Genomic DNA, 21,478 nt, shown 5'->3' with positions numbered 1-21,478 from the left:
ATAAATACCCCCCCCCCCCTCCTAGGGGCGTAACCGCTGGTTAAATAAAATCATTATTTTCCTTTATCTCTGAAGATTTTTCAGGTTTGTCTTTTCTGCTTTCCCTTAAAAATAACAAGGATTAGAACATTCATAAAGGCAAAGCTAAAAAATTCAAACAAACAAAAATTAAATGAAAGTAGTTTGAAGAAAAAAATGTTGCAAAATTGCTTAAATATATGATTCTTACATTACAAAAGGGGGGGGGTTTTAATGCAACCATCTTGTAATCAATGTATAAATGGCACTTAGAATTTCGATCTAAAATTCTGCATGAGTAATCCTTGGTAGGTCTATTTTACCTAAATCGAACAAAAAGTTGGAAAAATAACGGCTAACAGCTGACGGCTCAGCAGTTTAGCCATTTTTTGGGCTATTTTCAATGCAAATCATCACGAAACCTATCTCCACATAATACTATTTTCTGCTCTAAAATGTTTTCAAACGGTTCTAGCCGGTAGTTGCTGGTACTAGAAATCTGAAAATGTTGTTTTTGTATCATTTCACATGATTTAAAGCAAAAATATGTTTCAAAAAGTTGATTCCTACGTAATTTATGACAGATTTGCTCTAAAAATAGCCAAAAAACGGCTAAACGGCTGAGCCATTAGCCGTTACTTTTTCAACTTTTTTGTTCGATTTAGGGAAAATAGACCTACCAAGGATTACTCATGCAGAATTTTAGATCAAAATTCGAATTCTAAGTGCCATTTATACATTGATTACGAGATGGTTGCATTAAACCCCCCCCCCCTTGATATGTAGTTTTTGTTCTAATTGTCATCAGAATAACCATTCCGAAAATCGAGTCAATAATATGATAACCTTGCAGGGCAAATTACGACGAAACGCCCCTTAAGAGGCGTTGTAATGAAAGGGACTATACCCGATAACATTTCTTGTATTGAATGTAATAATATTGATTTTATCATATAAACAAACTAGGGTTGGCAATCCGAATCCGCCCAATTTTTGGAATCCGAATCCGGAATCCATTTTTTAATAGCGGATTTGTAGTCATAATTGTTTTGGCTAAAATTAAAGTTTTTTTTGGTCCGAATATATTTTTAATTTTTAACTGTCATTTTGGCCGCCGTAGGGTCTAGAAATAGAAGAAAAGCTACTGTGAAAATATGAAAAAACGTTGCTTTAGATTCTGCCCAGTACCCGGTAAAATTTAATCCCTTAATTTATTTCTTTTTAAAGCCTTTTAATATTGCTAGAATCTGAAATCCGGTACTGGAATCCGTCAAAAATAAGAATCCGGAATCCGCGGAGAATCCGTTTTATTTTTGGACGGATTCTTGTAAGAATCCGAATCCGGTCCAAAAATTAGACGAATTGCCATCCCTAAAACAAACATTTGATGAAAAAATAGTAGAAAGATCCCGTAACTTTACCTGTGTTTTTCCTTATGTCTATCACTGCGATGTTTATCTTTCTTATGCTTTGATGATGAAGACTCTCTTTTCCTTGCAATCAAGATTACAATTTAATTTTAAACTTCATTTTTTTAAAATTTACAGCTTAAAATCACCTTTCTCATAAAGTCTAGCATCATATAATATCCAGTTTTCTAAGAATATAAAAATGTACAATCATAAGATTAAAACCGGCTTTTATAGCCAGTGCCTACGGCATTTTGGGGCTAAAAAAACTGGTTTTAATCTTGTAATTGTACATTTTTTTATCCGCAGAAAGCTGTTTATAATACGATGCGAGAGTGTTATGAGTTTGCTTAGTCTTGATTTAAAATGTAATATCTTGCCTGGAGTCATTAGTATCACCATTTTGTTGAGACCCTGACACATGCTGCACAGCTGACTCTACTTTATCACAGTTTAGCTGACTAGAACTCTTCACACCCTGCACAGAGTCTTCTGTGTATTCTTCTTTTATCTTTCTACTGGTGGAGGAATATTCTTTACTGTGTGAATGTTTCCTTCTCTCCTCCTCACTTCTGTGTTTACTCCTTCCTTCGTCTTTAGCTCGGGTGCTGCCTCCCCCCTCCTCCTTGATTCTGATACTTGCTGAATCTTTGTGTCGCCCTGCCCCATCTTTCTCTGGCTTGGGGGCTCTACTGCTGCTTCCTCCCCCTTCTTCTTTTATTCGGATACTTCCACCACCCTCCTCCTGGTCATTACATTTCATGGAAAATTCATAGATAATGATATACAACAATCCTTATAAAGTAACAAAATGTCTGTCTGTTTGTCTGTACTGAAGGATCTCGCTAACCACTGAACCGATATGGTTCTCCTTTACAGTGAAGCTACTTTTAGTTTTAGTGGTTTTAGGATATTTTATTATTATTATAATGGTCCGGGTAGGTATGGTTTTTGGCTTTTTTTCTGCCCTTCCAATTGTCTTGGATACAGAGCCCCTAGATGCTAGGGGCGCAGTATCCTTATAAAAAAAGTAACAGGATGTATGTCTGTCCCAAAGGATATATAGCTAACAGATGACCCAATATGGTTCTCCTTTTATATGTAGCTTTTCATAAATCCTTGGAACTTGGAAGGTTTATAGCTATTTCAGGACAAGGACAAGGATCTGTCTACATATGATTTTGTCATGTTATTCCTTGATTTTGATGGTAGCCCCACTCTCCCCACCACTCCCTCTCTCTCTCTCGCCACCACTATCAGCCTCCACTCTGCTTGTATGCCTGTGTTTAAGTTCATTCTCATCCCGTCTCCTCTTCTCCTTCCTGTAACAACAAGAAAAATAAGGTCTTTGCAAGCTGTAAAAAGAAAAGCAGCTAAAAAGCTGCTTAAACGCAGTCAGACTACCTGAGATTTTTATACCTAATTATGGAGCATAAAAAAGGGAATATTGGCAAGAAATTTCAGCCGTGTATCTTTTGTAGGAGCCGAGAAAATGGAATGGGAAAAAATCAAAGTTCTAGCTTTAATAGCTGCAGGGATCTAAAGTGATAAGACAATGGTCGATATATTTATATACATACCCAATGATAAAACACAAAAATAACCCTTCTGTATATTACAAATAGTGGTTGAAACGTATTGGACACTCAACATGAACCAACCAATCAGGATTTAATAAAAGTCACCAAAAATCATAAAGACAGCTAATAAGAAAAGGTTATTATAAAACTTAGGGAACAAGTGTAATAAACAGCCCTATGCCCCCTCCGATGCCTACGACCCTTGTCTGGAAATTCAGACAAAGGACAGATAGACAGACAGATAGACAGACAGAAATACAGATATACAGACAGATATACAGACAGATATACAAACAGATAGACAGACAGATAGACAGACAGATAGACAGACAGACAGACAGATAGACAGGCAGATAGACAGACAGATAGACAGACAGATAGACAGACAGATAGATAGACAGATAGATAGACAAACAGACAGATAGACAGACAGACAGATAGACAGACAGATATACAGACAGATAGACAGACAGATAGACGGACAGATAGACAGATAGACAGGTAGATAGACAGACAGATAGACAGACAGATAGATAGACAGATAGATAGACAAACAGACAGATAGACAGACAGACAGATATACAGACAGATAGACAGACAGATAGTCAGACATATAGACAGACAGATAGACAGACAGACAGATAGACAGACAGTTGGATATATACAGACAGTTGGATATACAGAAAGATATATAGACAATTGGACAAAAAGTTGGCAAGACATTTAGATAAACCAGTCTATTAGAAAGATTAAAATATAGATAGAAGTTCTAAATGATAATCTTACCTTCTCTCCTCCTCTCTCTCTTTATCTCTTTCTTTCTCTTTGTGGCTCCGAGAGCTTTTGTGGTCACGACTTTTGTCTTTATGTTCTGAACTGGTAAGATCTTTTTTCTCCTTGTCTCTTTTATGTTCTCTCTCTTTCCTTTCCTCTCTCTCTCTTCTGCTTTCTTCTTTCTTTATTTCATCCTCTGTCTCTCTTTCTCTAAAACAAAATTAATTGTGAAAATATGCAGGGATCTAAAGGGATAAGACAATGGCCGATAAATTAATGTAAATCCCCGATGCTAATAAACAAAATTATCTCTTCTATAAAGGGGGGGGGGGCGAAAGTGACACTTTTTGAAACCAAAACTAAGAGTCAACAAAGGAACTCAACTAAAAAAAGGGTTACAGGTCTGAGATTTTGCATGGCAGTTGCTTTATAGGGGTACAATATGGAACTGTGAAGAAACGGCGGCGCAACAGCCGAAAACCGCCGTTTCCCGCCGTAATTTTTGTTGCCTTTTCTCGATTAGTTGTTGAAATGCGTGGACACTCAACTAATAAACCAACCAATCAAATTCAATAAAAATCTCAAAAGTTGTTTTGTCTATTAATAAGAAAACGCTATAAAACTTTGAGGACTAGTATAATAAACAGCCCATCGTCCCCTCCCTCCCTGCCAAAAATATATTTCTTTCTAGGTAAGTGAGCTGGGGTTTCATAGGTCAAATATATTATATTGCGCCACTAGCGGCTACGCCCCAAGAGGCCTCTAGTGGCACTTTAAATGTTATTTATTTCGCGTCTATGTTTCGTTCAAGTATCTAGAATACTACAAAAATGGTACCATCCCCCAAAATAGTTAAAAACCTTTCCGGGACCTATGAGAAGCTAGCGAAGGTTAGTGAGATCCTTCGGTACAGACAAATAGACATCCTGTTACTTTATTATAAGGATTGTGAGGAACCCAAGAAGAACACTTGATCATAGACTGGTATAAGGTATAACCAACAAGCGAAAAAAATCTTTAATTCAATTTGGGGGGCAAATGGAGAGTTCGCCCATTTTACGATGTGTTGCCCCCCAACGACAGCTGAAAAACACGAGCTGGATCTTAAAATCATTTCAAGGGTGCGCCAAATCGAGGTGAGCCAACTTTCCACCAATTAGAGCACAGCATTTTACGAAATGCCGCGCTGTGATTGGCTGAAATTCGGCGCACCATTGAAATGATTTAAAGATCCAGCAACGTATAGGTTCTAGGACTTTTTCCAATAACAACATCCCCAAGTAACAAGGCACAAAAATCATGGATAGGACAAACAAAGTGAGATATTGAGCTTATGTTCAGTTGTCATAACAAAGATAAGAAATGAAAGAGAATAGGCAAGAAAATCATAAAAACTTTATTAGATACCTAAGGTTTTTTTTAAGAACGGCTGACTTAAAGATGGACAAAACAAGGTATAGATTAGATGCGCATATCTGAAACTATCAGCTAAATTAAATAGCATATGTGAAGAATACATTTTCTACATAGCGTTAGGAACGAATTAGCTTACTGGCTGACGGACAGACAAGGTGAATTAGAGAGTAGCTTGTTTTGAATATGGAGAAAATCACAAATGTCAAAAGAAAATATATGGGAAATGGGACTATAGGTTTAATGTTTTATACCTATTAGGTTTATCAACTAAAAAGTTAAGTTTCACCATGGTTTCATATGAAGAAAATAGTTTGAAATGTTAAGCATTATTTGGTGCAATTGTAATGGTGCCCAAACATATCTAATATACAAAGTAGCTTGATGTCTGTTCGTCTGTCTGTCTGTCCGTCTGAAGCTTAAGATCTCAGTAACCGCTGAACCGATTGGGCTCTACTCTTTAGGGATTATACCTACTGGTCCTGTGATGGTTTTAAGCTATTTTCCTGGGGGGTGGGACACCCCCTACCCCCCAAAAAACTAAAAAAACCAAACCCCCCCAAAATTTTTTTTAACATTTTTGTAAAATCTCAGTAACTGCTGAACAAATTGTGCTCTACTCTTCTGGAAATATACCTACTGGTCCTCCGGTGGTTTTAGGCTATTTTCTAGGAGTGTGGGACACCCCAACACCCCAAAAAATAAAACAATCCCAATTTCCAAATTTTAATTTTTTTATTTTTGTAAACAAAAACCAGTAATTGGGTCGTGGGAACCCCACTGCACCATGGGGCGAAGCCCCCATGAACCCCCCCCAAAAAAAAAAAATTTAACCCAAAATTTTTTTTTGGCCTTTATGTAACTTAAAATTTGACATCTTTAAAAAGTTGTAGCAATTATAGGTATTAAATAAAATTTACAGAGGAGAGTTTTCAATTTTTAATTGGGTTTAATTTTTACAAATTGAATTTTTTGTGCATACGGCGCACAACCTGGGTTTAATTTTTCCAATGAGTAATTCGGCAAAGAATAACTTCTTTGAAAATATACCTATAAAACTATTCTGGAGGGTTGACTTTCCATTACCTCAAGGGGCGAAGTCTCCAAGCCACTAGTATATAATTATAACCTTGAAAGTTACCTTGAAGATTTCTTGTGTTTGTGTGATTTTCTGTGCAGTGTATCCGAGCTGAAATAAAAACAAGGATGACAACATAAAAAAAAACTTATTTAGAGTCCAATGCTTGGACTATCTTGGACTGACCACGCAGAGAGAGGGCTGTTTATTACACTAGTCACCAAAGTTTTGAAATAACGTTTTCTTATTTGTTAGCTCAACACCCTAGGGGACTTGTAATTAATTTGATTGGTTGGTTTATTAAGTTGCGTGTCCAAACGTTTCAAACACTAATAATACATCTATCTATTGGGGATGTACATTAATTTATCGGCCATTGTCTTATCACTTGAGATCCCTGCTGGCTAGGCACGTGAACTGACCTGGCAGAGGGTTCCTATGCCTAATTCTAATGGTACCCAAACTTATATAATTATAATGGTACCCAAACTTATATAATTATAATGGTACCCAAACTTATATAATTATAATGGTACCCAAACTTATATAATTATAATGGTACCCAAACTTATATAATTATAATGGTACCCAAACTTATATAATTATAATGGTACCCAAACTTATATAATTATAATGGTACCCAAACTGACCTGGCTCCTGGTTCCTGTGCTTGAAGCTTGTTGATAGGGGTAGGTATGTAGGCGGGCACTACAGGGGTAGGGATGTACTCTAGACAAGGCCATCAGATTTTATTCATTTTAATTCGTAAACATATCCCTGCCAAAGAGCAACCATTTACCAGTTCTAACTTTCTTGGTCTGTCAGTCAAAACATTTATAAATTGATATGAAAAAGTTTTGTGATTTAAAAAAAATATTTATCTTACTAGCGACAACATACCCTTTTAAAGGATCTAAGAGAAACTTCCCTGTAAAGGAGAACCATATCGGTTTAGCAGAAGAGATACAGACACTAATCCTGTAACTTTTATTTAAGGATTGAAAACAAAAATGAAATCACATGTGGACCTATGAGAAACTACACTGTAAAGATAACCATATTGGTTCAGTGGTGTGCGAGATCCTTTGGTACAGGCAGACATATCTAAGGATTAAAGACAGAAATTAAATCTGTTCCTGGTGGTTCGTCATTTGTGTCATCTTCATGATCAGCTGATCCTCCTGTAACAAAATTATTAATTCAAATATTGTTTCACGCAAAAGACGACATTTGACTCTTTAAAATTGAACATGGCAATTATATAAGCGTACCACGTTTTTCAATCAGCTGATCTTTGTTTACATTTACATACATTCAATTGACATTTGACTTCCAATTTGAAATTAAAACGTATCTAAATATTGACATCAATGGTCTCTTAATAGTTTAATCAAACGTAAATAATAGTTATTTCTTGAAATGTATCACAAACAGCTTTCTGTGGATATCAAATGATTAAAACCATTTTTTAGCCCTGATATACTGAAGTCACGGGGTAAAAAATGGTATTTATCTTATGATTGTACATTTCATATATTGGTAGAAAACTGGATAAAGTATGATGCTAGGCATAGTTTTAAGTTTTTAACGTATGGATGAAAACCGGTTTTAATATAAATTGGCTTTGAATGAATATGAAAAATTACTTTATACCTCCTGGTGACCTATCAGCTGATTGCTCAGGTGACCTGTCAGCTGATTGCTCAGGTGATTCATCAGCTGACTGACTCCCCCTCGCCTTCTCCTCCTCTTCCCTGGCTTTCTCCTAAATAATCAGAGACCTTAAGGTATAAGACAAAGGACGATAATATCAACTGACATCCCCCAAATGGTGATAAACAAAATTGCCCCTTTCATGGATTAAAATAATTCATTGAGGGCATCAAAGAAGAAGAAAAAAGTCCAAAACCATTCTAAAACTTTACAATGAAAATAGAATACAACCATCCTTGGGCCTATGTGAAGCTTTCCCGCAATGAAGAACTTAATTAGTGCAATAGACAGTGATATCACAACAGACAGACAATAAAAAAATTTACCAGGGATGCGGAGCCGTTTGATTTTGGTGCGGCTCTGGCTCCGCGGAGCCGTATCTGGAAATATGGCGGCTCCACGGCTCCCGGCTTCGGCTCCGCAACGCTGCTTTTAACATTAGAATGTTTTTGTGTCCTTTTATCTGTCTGTACTGAAGAATCTCTCTAACCACTGAACCGATATGGCTCTCCTTTACAATGTAACTTCACAAAGATCCTGGAAAGGTTTATAACCTGTCTAAGAGAAATCACCACTAGGAAAAAAAACCTCCCACAGTAATATTAAAAATAGTTGGCGGGAGGGTTTACTTTATCAACCCCCCCCCCTTTCCTCCTGTAGAGGTCTCTAGGGGCGTATCCGCAAGTTTGAAATACCTGAGCAATCTCTTCTTGTCTAACAACTTCCTTCCATTTTGCTACAAGAGCTTTAGCCTGATAAGGGTATTAGTCCTTCTTAACAAATTAACAATTAAATCCAGAGAGAGAGAGGGGACAATAGGCTGTTTATTACACTGGTCCCCAAACTTTTATAATAACGTTTTCTTGCCTATTCGTTACCTTAACAACTTTGGGGACTTTAGTGAATTTTGATTGGTTGACACAACAAGTGTTCAAACGTTTTAACCACTAATTTCAATCTACAAAAGGGGTAATTTTGTGTATTATCATTGGAAATGTACAACAATTTACCGACTATTATCATATTCCTTTAGATCCCTGAATAAATAACAAGGATTAAGGTTCCATGAAGTGTATTTGATGAGTTGAGGTATAAATCTAAATGGATAAGACAATGGCCAATAAATTGATATACCCAAACGGGGTATGATTTTATTCATGTTTCTACGATATTGGCGCCGCCCTGCGGGATTTTTTCAATAATTTTTTTGGTGCTTTTTAGCGATTTCTATTGGTAGGGTGGTGATGCCCTCCACAAAAATAGTTTGAAACTTTCCCGGCCCAGGACATGAGAAGCTACCCTACCAAGGAGAACTAATTAGAGAGATCCTATTACTTTATTATAAGGTTTGATTGATTAGTCGGTTAATCTTCAATTAAAATGTAAATAAATACTCAATTGAATAGTTACCTACCTAATCTTCTAAAATTAGGTATAAAGTTGCAATAAACAGAATTTCCAGTACGTCTTCGAAACCGAATATTATACAAATGATCAAAACCGGTTCTCAGCCATACTGAAAGATCATGTATATCATCGTATTACAGTCAATGTTCAACAAATAATGAAATATAAACCAGTTTTGTTTGCTTGGGCCTTTGGCCCCTCGTGGCTCACAAAACTAGTTTTAATCCCCTTTCATTTTAATATCCGTGGAAAGCTGTCTATAATGCGATGCGATAAATAACTATTCATTGCTATTATTACCTATTGATTTATTATATCTTTTAAAATACCTTATCAATTAATAGGTAATACTATTACTAACAATTTACTCTACCTAATGCCAGTGATTTAAAAGGATAAAACAATGGCCTGTAGATTGTTGTATATCTCCAATGATGATACACAAAATTACCCCTTCTATAGATTACAAATAGTAGCTGAAACGTTTGGACACTCAACATAATGAAACAAACGCAATCAAAATTGAAACGAAGTCCCCAAAGTTGTTAAGCCAACGAATAAGAAAATATTTTATAAAACTTTTGGGAACGGTGTAATAAACAAACCAATGTCCACTCTCTCCCTGGCTAAATACACCATCCTATTATATAAAGTAGTAAGCGTTTTTTGTCAGTCCCAAAGGATCTCGCTAACCGCTGAACCGAAATTGTTCTCCTTTACAGTGAAGCTTTTTATAGGTCCTGGGAAGGTTTTAAACTATTTTTGGGGAGGGTGTTTTCACCCCCCCTCCCCCCAAAAAATATTTTAAAAATCTTTTGAAACTCAAATTTTAAATGGGATGAGGTCGACTTTTCACCCTCCTACCAGTGCCCCTAGAGGCTTCTAGGGGCGTAGCCGCTAGTCAATTATAAATCAAAGAAAATCGAACCAAAAACACCAAAGATATAGTAAAATACGTGAAAAATTTAAAATAGCCAAAATCCTGCCTAAAAGTAGTCCGACCTTCATGGATGTTATATACTTTTTTATGCTCCATAATGATGGGAATGTTGATAAGAAGTTTCAGCATTCTATCTTTTCCCCCAAAACATTTTTGACAGACAGACTGACATTATTAGGTAAAGAAGGACTATCCTGCCTTAATGCCAACATCCGAGTCCCCATACTTTTTCTTCACAAGTCCAACTGTTTTCCCTGAAAAAAGTTTGGGTACCATTATTTTTTACAATCCAAAGTCCCCTCCCGTAATTATCAAGGGATCTAAAGGAATAAAACAATGGCCGATGTATTGATTTACATCACAAATGATGATACACAAAATTACCCCATCCGAAGATTATAATCAGTGGTAGAAACGTTTGGACATCAACTTAAAAAACCTACCAATAAAATTTTAATAGAAGTCCCAAAAATTTTGAAGTCAACGAATATGAAACCGTTATTATAAAAATTTGGGAACTAGTGTAATAAACAGCCCAATGTCCTCCCCCTCCCTAGCAAAAGGATAGTTCAATGAACGTGTTGAGACGGACTGACATTTTGAATTGAATTATAGAGTAGGTTCCCTAAAAATAAATTATCCTACCTATCATAGTATCCTGTAGAAGGGGGATGGTAACCTTCAACAATATGGATGTATTATTACATGGATCTTGCACCAGACTTTCATGTACTTGTAAAAAGAGGGAGATAGGTTGTGCTAAAATTTTGTAAAGGTGTGAATTTTAAGGCTTAAAAACAGTAGTAGAACGATAATATTCACTAAATTTGTGTATTCTATATTGAAAAGTACTATAGACAAAAAAGATGTTAACATAAATTTTATCGTTCTACTACCTACTGTTTTAAAGCCTTAAAACTCACCTCCTTTGCGGGATTTCAGCACAACCTACCTCCATCTTTATACCAACAGCTGGCAAAAATAACAATAACCACCTTTACGCGATCACCTACCCTCCAACTGAATGAACAAACAGACCAAAGAAGAGGTCCTTATTGGCAACGTAAATTGACGACAAATTTCCCCATAATATCCAGGTATACATTATATCCATTCCTTCACCAATGGATATATTATTACATGGATCTTGCACCAGATTTTCATGTTCTCTGATAAAGTAATGCTCTCAGCTGGCAAAAATAATGATCCCTTTTACCCCATCCCCTCCAACTAGATGAAGAAATTGACCAAAAAAGAGGTCCATATTAGCAACATAAATTGACGACAAGTTTCCCCTTGTCATAATATCCAGGTAAATATTATATCCATTCCTTGACCATATCCAGCTTCCCTAAACAGTGCAGCAGTACTCCTTCGTCTTCAGTATACCTAGTTTGGTTCAATAAGCATATGTTATATATATAAAAACTAGCGACTACACCACTAGAGGCCTCTAGTGGCACATTAAATGTTTTTTTTATATTTCAAATATCTAATTTGAGAAATAATTTGGGTATTATCCTCTTAGAAATTTTTTTTTCAATTATGAAAATTTGATTAACCTAAAATTTAGATTTTTTTGTTATTGTTCTTGGTAGGGTGGTGGTACCTATGAGAAGCTATCATTTTGAGGAGAACCCGATCGGTTCAACGGTTAGCGAGATCCTTCGGTACAAACAAACAACCAGACAAACAAAAAAATATACATCCTGTTACTTTATTATAAGGATTTTAATTAAAATTTCGGGGAGGGGTATTAAAAATATGTGGAAAAAAATGAAAAAAATAACGAGTACCTACTGAAAACATTTTCCATTTTTCTCCCTCCTTGGGGGAGAAAACTAGGCTAGAAAATTAAATATTTTGCAGTCGGGGAAAATAAAATCTGTTAATTGAGTAAAAACCGGCTATTTGTAAATTAGCCTATTTAATAAACCATGTATTAACAGCACCGAACTTTTCCGCCATTCTTAATTAGCATTGCTTATCATACTGAAATACAAACATACATCTTATAGACTAAAACTAAAACCTCATCTGGAAATAGTAATACAAATGATATAAATGCAATGTGACATGATCTTATTTTATTAGCAGCGGACATATGATCAATATCAAATATAACACAAATAACATGATAACATAATAATCAAAATATCAATATATAAAACAGCGGTGGGAGATGAGTGCATTGATGTTGGTCCCGGACTCGAACCTGCAACATCAAATGTTTAACATTACTTAATGTTTCTTACCATCTTGTTTCCTCCTATGGGCTCTTCGTTCCTTTTTTGTCATCTTTAACAACTGCAATTCATCGTAGAGTTTGTCATTCTCCACACGCAGCGACTCCTTGATGTCTGTTAATTTATCCGCCAGTCTATCAGCTCTATTGTGCGCTTCCTTCAAGTATCTGTTTTCATCCTTCAATTTATTCAACTCTGCTTCCATCTTAACGTCGCGAGCCTCTCTGACGAGCTCGATCTCGAGGCGAAGGCTCTCAACCTCGAGCTGATACCGCGTCAACTCCTGGCACTTAGCTGTGTATAGCTCCGCGATCTTGGACGTTACCTTGGAAGCTTCGCGCTCTGTTGAGTGGGGGTCGTCTTTTCTCGGCATCCTGCTGACTCTGTTCAAGAGCCTCTCCAGGGCTGACACCGAGTCCGGCGTCCTGGCACCTCTCGGGCGGGCTCCCGAAACGAGGCTGTCGGCCCTCTCCCGGGACAACGTCCTGTGGCTCCCCTTCCTCGTGCTGACGCGCCTTGACGCGCTTCTGGTCCTGCGACCTCTCCAGAGTCCACGGCTCTTCAGTATGGAAAGGATCCTCTCATCCTCGGTGTACTCTGGCGTCATCCCCAACGGACAGGGGATGGGCAGCGCCTCCTTACTCGGTTCTCTAGGCAGCCTGGGACTCAGATAGGCATGAGAATGATGCTTCTCCGTCCAGGTGGTGTTGACCACCACTGCTGCACTGCTGGGAACTAGGCCTAGTGCTGTCTTATTCCACCATTCGTTATACATCTCGGCGAAGGTGAAGAGCTGGTTGCCTCTAGGCTTCAGGTACAGCTTATGGAGCGAAAGCTGCTGGTCGCCCGTCTGGGCTGTATACATACGGATCCAGCTGTTGAGGTCACCCAAGTCGCTCCAGTAGCGTTCGTTATCCGGGCAGTACCTCAAGGTGCTCCATGTCACGCGGTGACGGCCCGATTCTAACGAGGCCTCCGTCACTGCCTTTATCACCGAGGTGATGTCGGCATAGCTTTCCTCTAGAAAAAAAGCTGTTAATACATCAACCGTGATGTACATTGGCCTCTCCTCTCTCTCCATCGCCGACAGGAGCATCTCTCCGAATTCCTGGAGAGATTTTTCCTTCAGGTGAATGTATTTCACCTTAGCACCGGCTGGGGTCTCCAATTCAAAGTCCGAATAATGAAGGTGGATGGGTCCAGTCTGCTTGACGACCTTCGGCTCATGCTTGTCCCAGTCCTCGTCGGAGCTCTCCTGCACGCTCATGTTGCCGCTGTCTCTTCTCTCAGCCATACTTGGAAACTCGAGATGATTTATTTGGAAATCAGGAGGTTTTTTGCTGTAAAACAAAGCGAAAACTGATGCTTTATTTCGAATAAAACACATGAAAAGTCACTTTTTTGAGAAAAATAAAATCCAATGGTAATGAAACACGTCCGATCAGATCCGTGGTTGGTTAAAAAAGAACTTCCGTTATTGTGAAAAATGCCGCGTATTGCGCTTTCGTTAGTTGTTGCGTCGTAGTTGGAAAAAAAGAAGTTTAATTAGCTTACTTCCGTTGTTTTGTATCTACAACATAACTCGTAGTTAGTTTAAAGTCGTCTTTGTAATAGTTTTTGCTGGTATGTGATTTACCTTTCAAGTGGTTGTGAAATTATTTTAAACTTTTGAAAATATTAAATTGAATTAATTATTTGAACATGAAGAAAATAAAATTTGAAAAGAATTTTTGTGCTATTGAAAAATTAAGGTTAAATTTCATCTTTGAGAAGACAAAATTTAATATTTGTTTGAAAACTTAATTTTTGATAGCTCTGATGTATTCAGAGCCTAGTTTTCCAGATTGTAGGATCATCATGAGCTTTGTGGGATTTACACCTTTCTTTGTCAGGATATCCGCGGCTTGAAGATCTCCTGGCACCCAGACTAGTTTCTTGATGTCTCCTTCCTTCAACCACTGCTTCACCATTCCTATTTCTCTTCTTAGCCTCCTTTCACTGACGTCAGTGGAATTGTGAGTAGCTTCATAGGCGTCTTTGTTGTCCACAATGGCTATGATGGGGAAATCGTATTTTTCACCCATGATTTCTCTCAAGAACCATCTTGTGGCTATTGACGCATCTATGCCTGTGGTAAGGCTCATCGTTTCTGCTGCAAGTGTGGAATTGGTGACTCTTTGGATCTTGTTTGATCTCCACTCGATTGGAGCGCAGTCACCTGTGATTGTATTGACTAGGAACATGATATATCCCTGTGCGCTATCGACCCCGTTGTTGAGGTTGCCAAAGCTAGCGTCTGTAAAAGACCAGATTTCTACATTTTTGAAATCCTTGAGGTTGCTGATTTTTATCTTGGCTACGTCTTTGAGTTTCATCATGGTTTTCCTTGCAGCCTTAAGATCAGCTACCTTGCCTCCTTGCATTTTCGTTGATGTCTCAATCATCTCAAATGCAATATCTGGTCTGGTGGCCCTGACAGTCCAGTTTATGGCGCCTGTCATTTGTCTTAATAGTGTTAGTTCCTCAGGTGTCATATCCTCGTTGACTTGGCTCAATCTTTTTGCCTCAATTTGAGGAATTCTGACTCCTTCCACATATTTCTCTTGATCAAGGGTGATGCCATCTTTTGTTTGATTGAGCATGAATCCTGTATACATGAAGGATTCACTTTCTGACTTTCCCATTTGGAAAGTTTCAAGAACTTGGGGTAGAATTTTCTTGTTGAAAAATTCAGTGCCACAGTGAATAAAATCATCAACATGTAGGCCAATCACTCCTTCTAGTTCTCCCTTTTCATTGAGAAAGTAGAAAAATCCTGAGTCATAGGCTGATTTTTTGAATCCCAGTTTTTCCAATCTATTCTTGACTTTTTCGTACCATTTCTTGCTTGCATCTTTGAGACCATAAAGACATTTCTTTAGTCTCCACAGCTTCTTTGTCAGGTTTGCTTCTTTTGGAGGTTTTACCAGAACTGTTCTATCTAGTTCATTCCCTTGAAGAAAAGCAGATTTTACATCGCTTGCACTGATTTGCCAGCCTTTTGTTGCAGCAATGGCTAGAATTATTCTCAATGTATGTTTATGCATGGTTGGTGATTCCTTGGGTACATCATGAATCTCTTGAAAACCCTTAGCTGTCAATCTTGCTCTCACTTCCTCTCCTTTCATGGTAAGCACCCACAGTGTGGTTATGTACTCTTGTCCCTCATCCTCTATGATATCGTAAGTATCAAAGTGTTGTAGTTTGTCCAGTTCTTTTTGTTTAGCTTCCAGTGCTTCAGGAGTGTTTGTTTCATCCTTCGCTACTAAAGTGGCCAATACTTCTTCCGGAAGATTTTTCTCTGAATTGTCCTCTCTCTCTCTCCTTTCAACCCTTGGTTCTTCCACTTTTCTAATCTCCAGGTTTTCGATATCGTCACTTAATACTTCACCATTCTCAAGACTGAAATTATACCAGTTTGGGTACTTTCCTGTTCTTTTGCAACTGCTGGTGACTGTTGCATTGTGCCAAGTGCCATCCAGCTTGATTTGTACTTTTTCTGCCTTTTTGAGTATAGTTACTTGTATTTTGTGAGATTTGCTTTTCTTACTTGGTCTACCAGGCTTCTTTTTTTCTTGTTGTCCTGGTTCCTCTGTGTTTATATCTTCATGGCTATTTTCAGACCTATCATCTGTAGCATTATCTTCTGTTTCTGTGATTTCATCTTCAATTTGGGCCAGATCGTATTGTGAGATTTCCTGAGTGTTCTTTGTGTGTGTTTCCTTTTCTTCCTTGCTGTCAACTTCTTTGTTTGTTGATTTATCCTCTGTTTTTGTGGTATCTCCTTCTTCTATTTTTATCTTGGCAGCTAGTTCCGGTTTGACTGGGTGCAGTCTGTTGGCATGAATTTGTCCAAAGTACTTTCCATGTCTCACACAGATCACTTTGCCATCTTGATATACCACTTTACCTGGTCCTAGCCATCTGTCATCTATCTGTCTTCTGTAATAAACATAGTCTCCAGGACTGTATATGTGTTGTGCGGTTCTCATCTTTGTTCTGAGTGCTCTCTTGAGTTTCTCACAGTTTTGAGTTTTCATGTATGCGGCTCTGCACTCATGTAAGGCTTTCAGTTGATCTTCTAGTGCTTTGCTGTGACTCTTTGCCTCCAGTACATTTGGTGGTTCGTCAATAATGTTTGGAATGTTTGGTTGTCTTCCAAAAACTAATTGGAATGGTGAAAATCCATGTACTGTTGACAGGGAGTTCTTGGCTGCACATGCCCACGCCACTGCACTTTCTAGATCGATACCAGGATTGTCTGCTTGTACTCTTACTACAATACCATCTGCCAGTCCATGTACTTTCTCGCAAATCCCATTACTATGAGGACTGTATACAGCAGTAGTGAGAACTTTGATATCTAGTTTGCTCATAGCTTCCATCATTATTGAACCTGTGAATTCTGATCCATTGTCTGTCAGAATTTTCTTTGGCTTTTGGAAGTATCTAACCCAATGTGTCATAAAGGCTTTTACTACTTCCTCAGGTGTCTTTGATTTTAGTACCGTTCCAACGGTGTATCTTGTGAAATAGTCCACCATATAGAGAATGGGTGTGCCTTTTAGTATTTTTAGGTCCATTGCTACACACTGGTTGAAATCATTAGCAAGTGGGTATGCTACTGATGGTCTATCTGGTAATCTCTTCTTCATGATGCATCCTTCACATCCGTCAATGATCTTGTCTATCATTTCATCAAAGTGATCATGCCACTTGTCTGCTCCTTTGAGAAGGTCTACAAATTTCTCTTTGCTTCCATGCCCAAATTGCTTGTGCAATTTAGTGAGCATCTTGTATTGATCTCTAATTGAAGCTTTCTCTAGATCAATTAGCATCACATGTTCCATGACCATTGAGTCTTCAGCATCATCTTGTCCAAGGAGGTTTATGATATAGTGACCTGCACTCGTGGTATGTAATTTGATGGGTTTTCCATTAGCTGTGGCTGTGTCATTGATTAAGTTTATAGCTATGCCAAGCTTTTTCATGTGATCTTTGGATAAGAGCAAAGGTATGTCTGACTCTATCACATCAATGGATAGCTCATGAATATCATTAGCAATGATAACTGGAATTTTGTATATTCCTTGAGATTTTAGGGATTGTTGGTTACCAAAAGTAAATGAAGTTTTACTTTTATGTGGACCTGAGAGAAGGTGTTTTAAATGCTTTGGAATAGCTTCCATGTATATTTTTAGCCATTTCATACCTGTTACACTGCTTGAACAGCATGTGTCCAATGCAGAAGCATTTAGTGCTTCAGCTGTGAATTTGGATAGTTCATTTTCATCGGTTGTGAAAAAAATGTGTTTTTGAGTATCATCTTCAGCATCCCTTTCTGCTTCTATCTCCTTTAGTATGTGTTCCGGAATGTCGTCTTCCGTGCCTGAATTTTCGCCTTCTATTACAAACGCCTGCCTATTTGTCCTCTGGTTCCTATTCGCATTTTGGTTTTTGGGATTATATGGGCAATCTCTTTGTAAATGTCTTATGGACATACAATTTCTGCATTGTAAAATGCGTCCCATTGCGTCTTTTGAGTTTATCTGCCCCCCTTGGTTTGAAAAATTATTATTGCCCTTATAGTTTTGGTTATTTCCCCCATGGGTGTTTTTGTAGTTACCCTGTGAACTTTGGTAATTGTTCCCTTGTGAATTTTGAAAACTATTTCCCTGCTTACCCTTTTGGAAATTTTTTCGTTTGGTCCAGGCAGCGAATGCCTCTTCGTGTTGTGCCATAAAGGCATCTGACAGGGTGTCAGATTTTTCTTCTTTATTGAGGCCAAAGACATTAGTGAGCATGTCGAACATTTTTGATTTAACATTTTCGTAGAGTTTGTCGTCATTGGATAGATCGACTACAGAATTTAGTAATTCTATTTGCTGTGCCGTGAGGTTGGCATTATTCATAAGAAAACCTGCTTTTATGTCCGTGGACAGTGTGGTTAAACCTGCATTTTCCGCTTTCGCTACTAAATATTCAAAATGTTTTGCGTATTCCGCAAATTCTTGCCCTTGTTTACGGCGATAATCAACGATATCACGGAGACATTGAAATTTTAACGATTTTGACGGTTTACCTATATGCGTATCTAAAAATTCTAAAATGAGGTCTACGCCGTTTTCTGCTGCCGCTATCGTTTCTGGGCGATGCTTTTGAAAAAGCTGACGCTGTATGTTATCACCGAATGATTCGTGTGTGTTTTTTATACCAATTAGGAGTAACGCTCCTCTTTTTGACTTTGGAATGTCAGTAATAATGTTCCATAATGTTACATTATCTTTGTAGTCTGAGTATAGGGAGTAATCAGAAAGTTTGGGTGCTTCCTGAGTGATTTTAACTTCAGTCATTTTTGGGGAGTGAGATGAGGTTTCAGTATTTTGGAAAAAACTTTGCCTCTTATTATTATTAACAACCTTTTTCCTTTTGATTTTATCTACACAATCGTGTATGGATATACGGTTGTACTTTTTGTCTTGGATATGACGTGGTTTCGTCCTTCCCATTAAAGTGTTGTTGGTTTACGCTACTATGGAAGGTTATTATCCTTGCGATCTTTTTTTGGGAAAAAAAAAATCCGATTGTAGTGAAATAAAGTTTGGATATTTTATTTTCGCTACTTGTTGACACTGTGTGTCCTTGTTGTGCGTTAATTAAAAGAAAATAAAACACATAGAATATTTCTTTTATTGATACAAAATATTATTTATTTATTTTAACACAACTTGACTATAACTATAACAACTATGTTTTTGTAAAACAACAAATGTTTATGACAAAACAAATTTTTTGTAAATCATGCACCGGCCTTACTACGGGCCTAATAATTGGAATAATTAAATCACTGGCCTTGCTACGGGCCTACAGTTTATTTCAGAGTATGATACAATGCACTTTTGAAAATAATCACCGAACCTCTACGGGTCTAATCTTTGGAAAATTAAATAGCAGATAAAGTGGTGTGTGTTTTTACATGGTTGCCGTAGATCTTTTATAAAAAAATACAAGCTGCTGCTACTATTTGTTAATTGAGTAAAAACCGGCTATTTGTAAATTAGCCTATTTAATAAACCATGTATTAACAGCACCGAACTTTTCCGCCATTCTTAATTAGCATTGCTTATCATACTGAAATACAAACATACATCTTATAGACTAAAACTAAAACCTCATCTGGAAATAGTAATACAAATGATATAAATGCAATGTGACATGATCTTATTTTATTAGCAGCGGACATATGATCAATATCAAATATAACACAAATAACATGATAACATAATAATCAAAATATCAATATATAAAACAGCGGTGGGAGATGAGTGCATTGATGTTGGTCCCGGACTCGAACCTGCAACATCAAATGTTTAACAAAATCATGTGCAGAATATACACCTCTCTTATATTTTTGAAAGATTTTCTAGTTTTTAAATTGGAGGATTTTAAAAGATATAATTCGAAATAAACATATCCTTATAATAAAGTAAAAGGATCTTTGTCTGTCTGTGTATGTGTATTTGTATCAAAGGATCTAATTATCCGCTGAACCGATATGGTTCTTACAGGTTCCCTAGAGGCCTCTAGGAGCGTAGCCGCTAACAGTATATATATAGGAATATAAATGAAGATTATTAATTTTGTTGGAAGATTTAAAAAAAATAAATTCGAACATTTTTAAATATTTAATTTTAAGTCAACATCCATGAAAGGAGGATGTGCTTAAGGACCATTTGGGCAGGGGGGGGGGGGGTTTACTCGAGAACCCTTAGAGCTAGAGGGAGCTAATTTTGGATTTAAGCTTCTATGGGGCCAAAGTTACTTTTAAAATTATCGTCGACCCCCCACCCCCCCCCCCAAAAATTTTTTTTTTGGGGGGGGTAAAAATTTTTTTTATTGCATTTCTCGCCGAATTAGGCAATTTGGAATCATTTGAGACCATGTTATTTTTTTCAAAAAATTTTCGCCTTACAAGCAACCCTGCGGGGGGACTCAGTCATTTTTTGTGGAGCAAAAGACCCCCAAAAACACTAAAAATATACGTTCTGAGCTTATTCTAAAGATACCAACCTGATTTTTTTAAAATAACACTTTTTTAACATAACTGAATCAACGAACCATTACAGATTTCATTTTGGGACATCACTTTCCTTCTAGGGGCTTGTGGAGCAAAAGACCCCCAAAAACACTAAAAATATGAGTTCTGAGCTTATTTTTAAAGATATCAACCTGATTTTTTTAAGGAAACTTTTTAAACATAACCAAACTAGGGAACCATTACAGATTTCATTTTGGGACTTTCCTTCTAGGGGCTTTTGGAGCAAAAGAACCACAAAACACTAAAAATATTAGTTCTGAGCTTATTTTTAAAGACATCAACCTGATTTTTTAAAACAATACTTCTTTAACATAACCAAACTAGGAAACTATTACAGATTTCATTTTCAGACTTTCCTTCTAGGGTCTACTGGAGCAAAAGACCCCCAAAACACTAAAAATATTGGGACTTTCCTTCTAGGGGCTTGTGGAGCAAAAGAACCACAAAACACTAAAATATTAGTTCTGACCTTATTTTTAAAGATATCAACCTGATTTTTTTAAGAACACTTTTTTAACATAACCGAACTTGGTAACTTTTACAGATTTCATTTAGGGACTATCCTTCCAGAAGCTAGTGGGGCAAAAGACCTCCAAAAAGTATTATGTTAAAAAAGTATTATTTTTTAAAAAATCAGGTTGATATATTTAAAAATAAGCTTAGAACTCATACTTTTAGTGTTTTTGGGGGTCTTTTGCTCCACAAATCACAAGAATAAAAGTCCCAAAATGAAATCTGTAATGGTTCGTTGATTCGGTTATGT

The 21,478-nt window shown here is 37.2% G+C and overlaps 1 protein-coding gene across 14 annotated transcripts in view; it reads right to left on the bottom strand.

Moving 5' to 3' along the window:
• LOC145307313 (uncharacterized) overlaps nt 1-21,478 on the bottom strand; it is a 54,023-nt gene that overhangs the window by 27,378 nt on the left and 5,167 nt on the right. For all 14 annotated transcript variants that reach the window (XM_080149678.1, XM_080149681.1, XM_080149683.1 and 11 more), the window contains exons 2-14: nt 11,667-11,723; nt 10,978-11,014; nt 10,531-10,586; nt 8,681-8,737; nt 7,926-8,037; nt 7,411-7,453; nt 6,923-7,003; nt 6,336-6,383; nt 3,794-3,991; nt 2,625-2,749; nt 1,808-2,174; nt 1,440-1,511; nt 64-104 (exon numbers count right to left, since the gene is read on the bottom strand). In XM_080149678.1, the coding sequence (XP_080005804.1) occupies nt 64-104; nt 1,440-1,511; nt 1,808-2,174; nt 2,625-2,749; nt 3,794-3,991; nt 6,336-6,383; nt 6,923-7,003; nt 7,411-7,453; nt 7,926-8,037; nt 8,681-8,737; nt 10,531-10,586; nt 10,978-11,014; nt 11,667-11,723 (1,294 nt within the window). The remainder of the gene's footprint in view (nt 1-63; nt 105-1,439; nt 1,512-1,807; nt 2,175-2,624; nt 2,750-3,793; nt 3,992-6,335; nt 6,384-6,922; nt 7,004-7,410; nt 7,454-7,925; nt 8,038-8,680; nt 8,738-10,530; nt 10,587-10,977; nt 11,015-11,666; nt 11,724-21,478) is intronic.

This window comes from Acartia tonsa, chromosome 15 (genome assembly GCF_053477335.1).
Source record: "Acartia tonsa isolate MP-2025a chromosome 15, ASM5347733v1, whole genome shotgun sequence".
In the NCBI taxonomy this organism is placed as follows: Eukaryota; Metazoa; Arthropoda; class Copepoda; order Calanoida; family Acartiidae; genus Acartia; species Acartia tonsa.
Note: the sequence above shows the minus strand (reverse complement) of the source record. Positions and strands in the feature narration are given on the sequence as shown.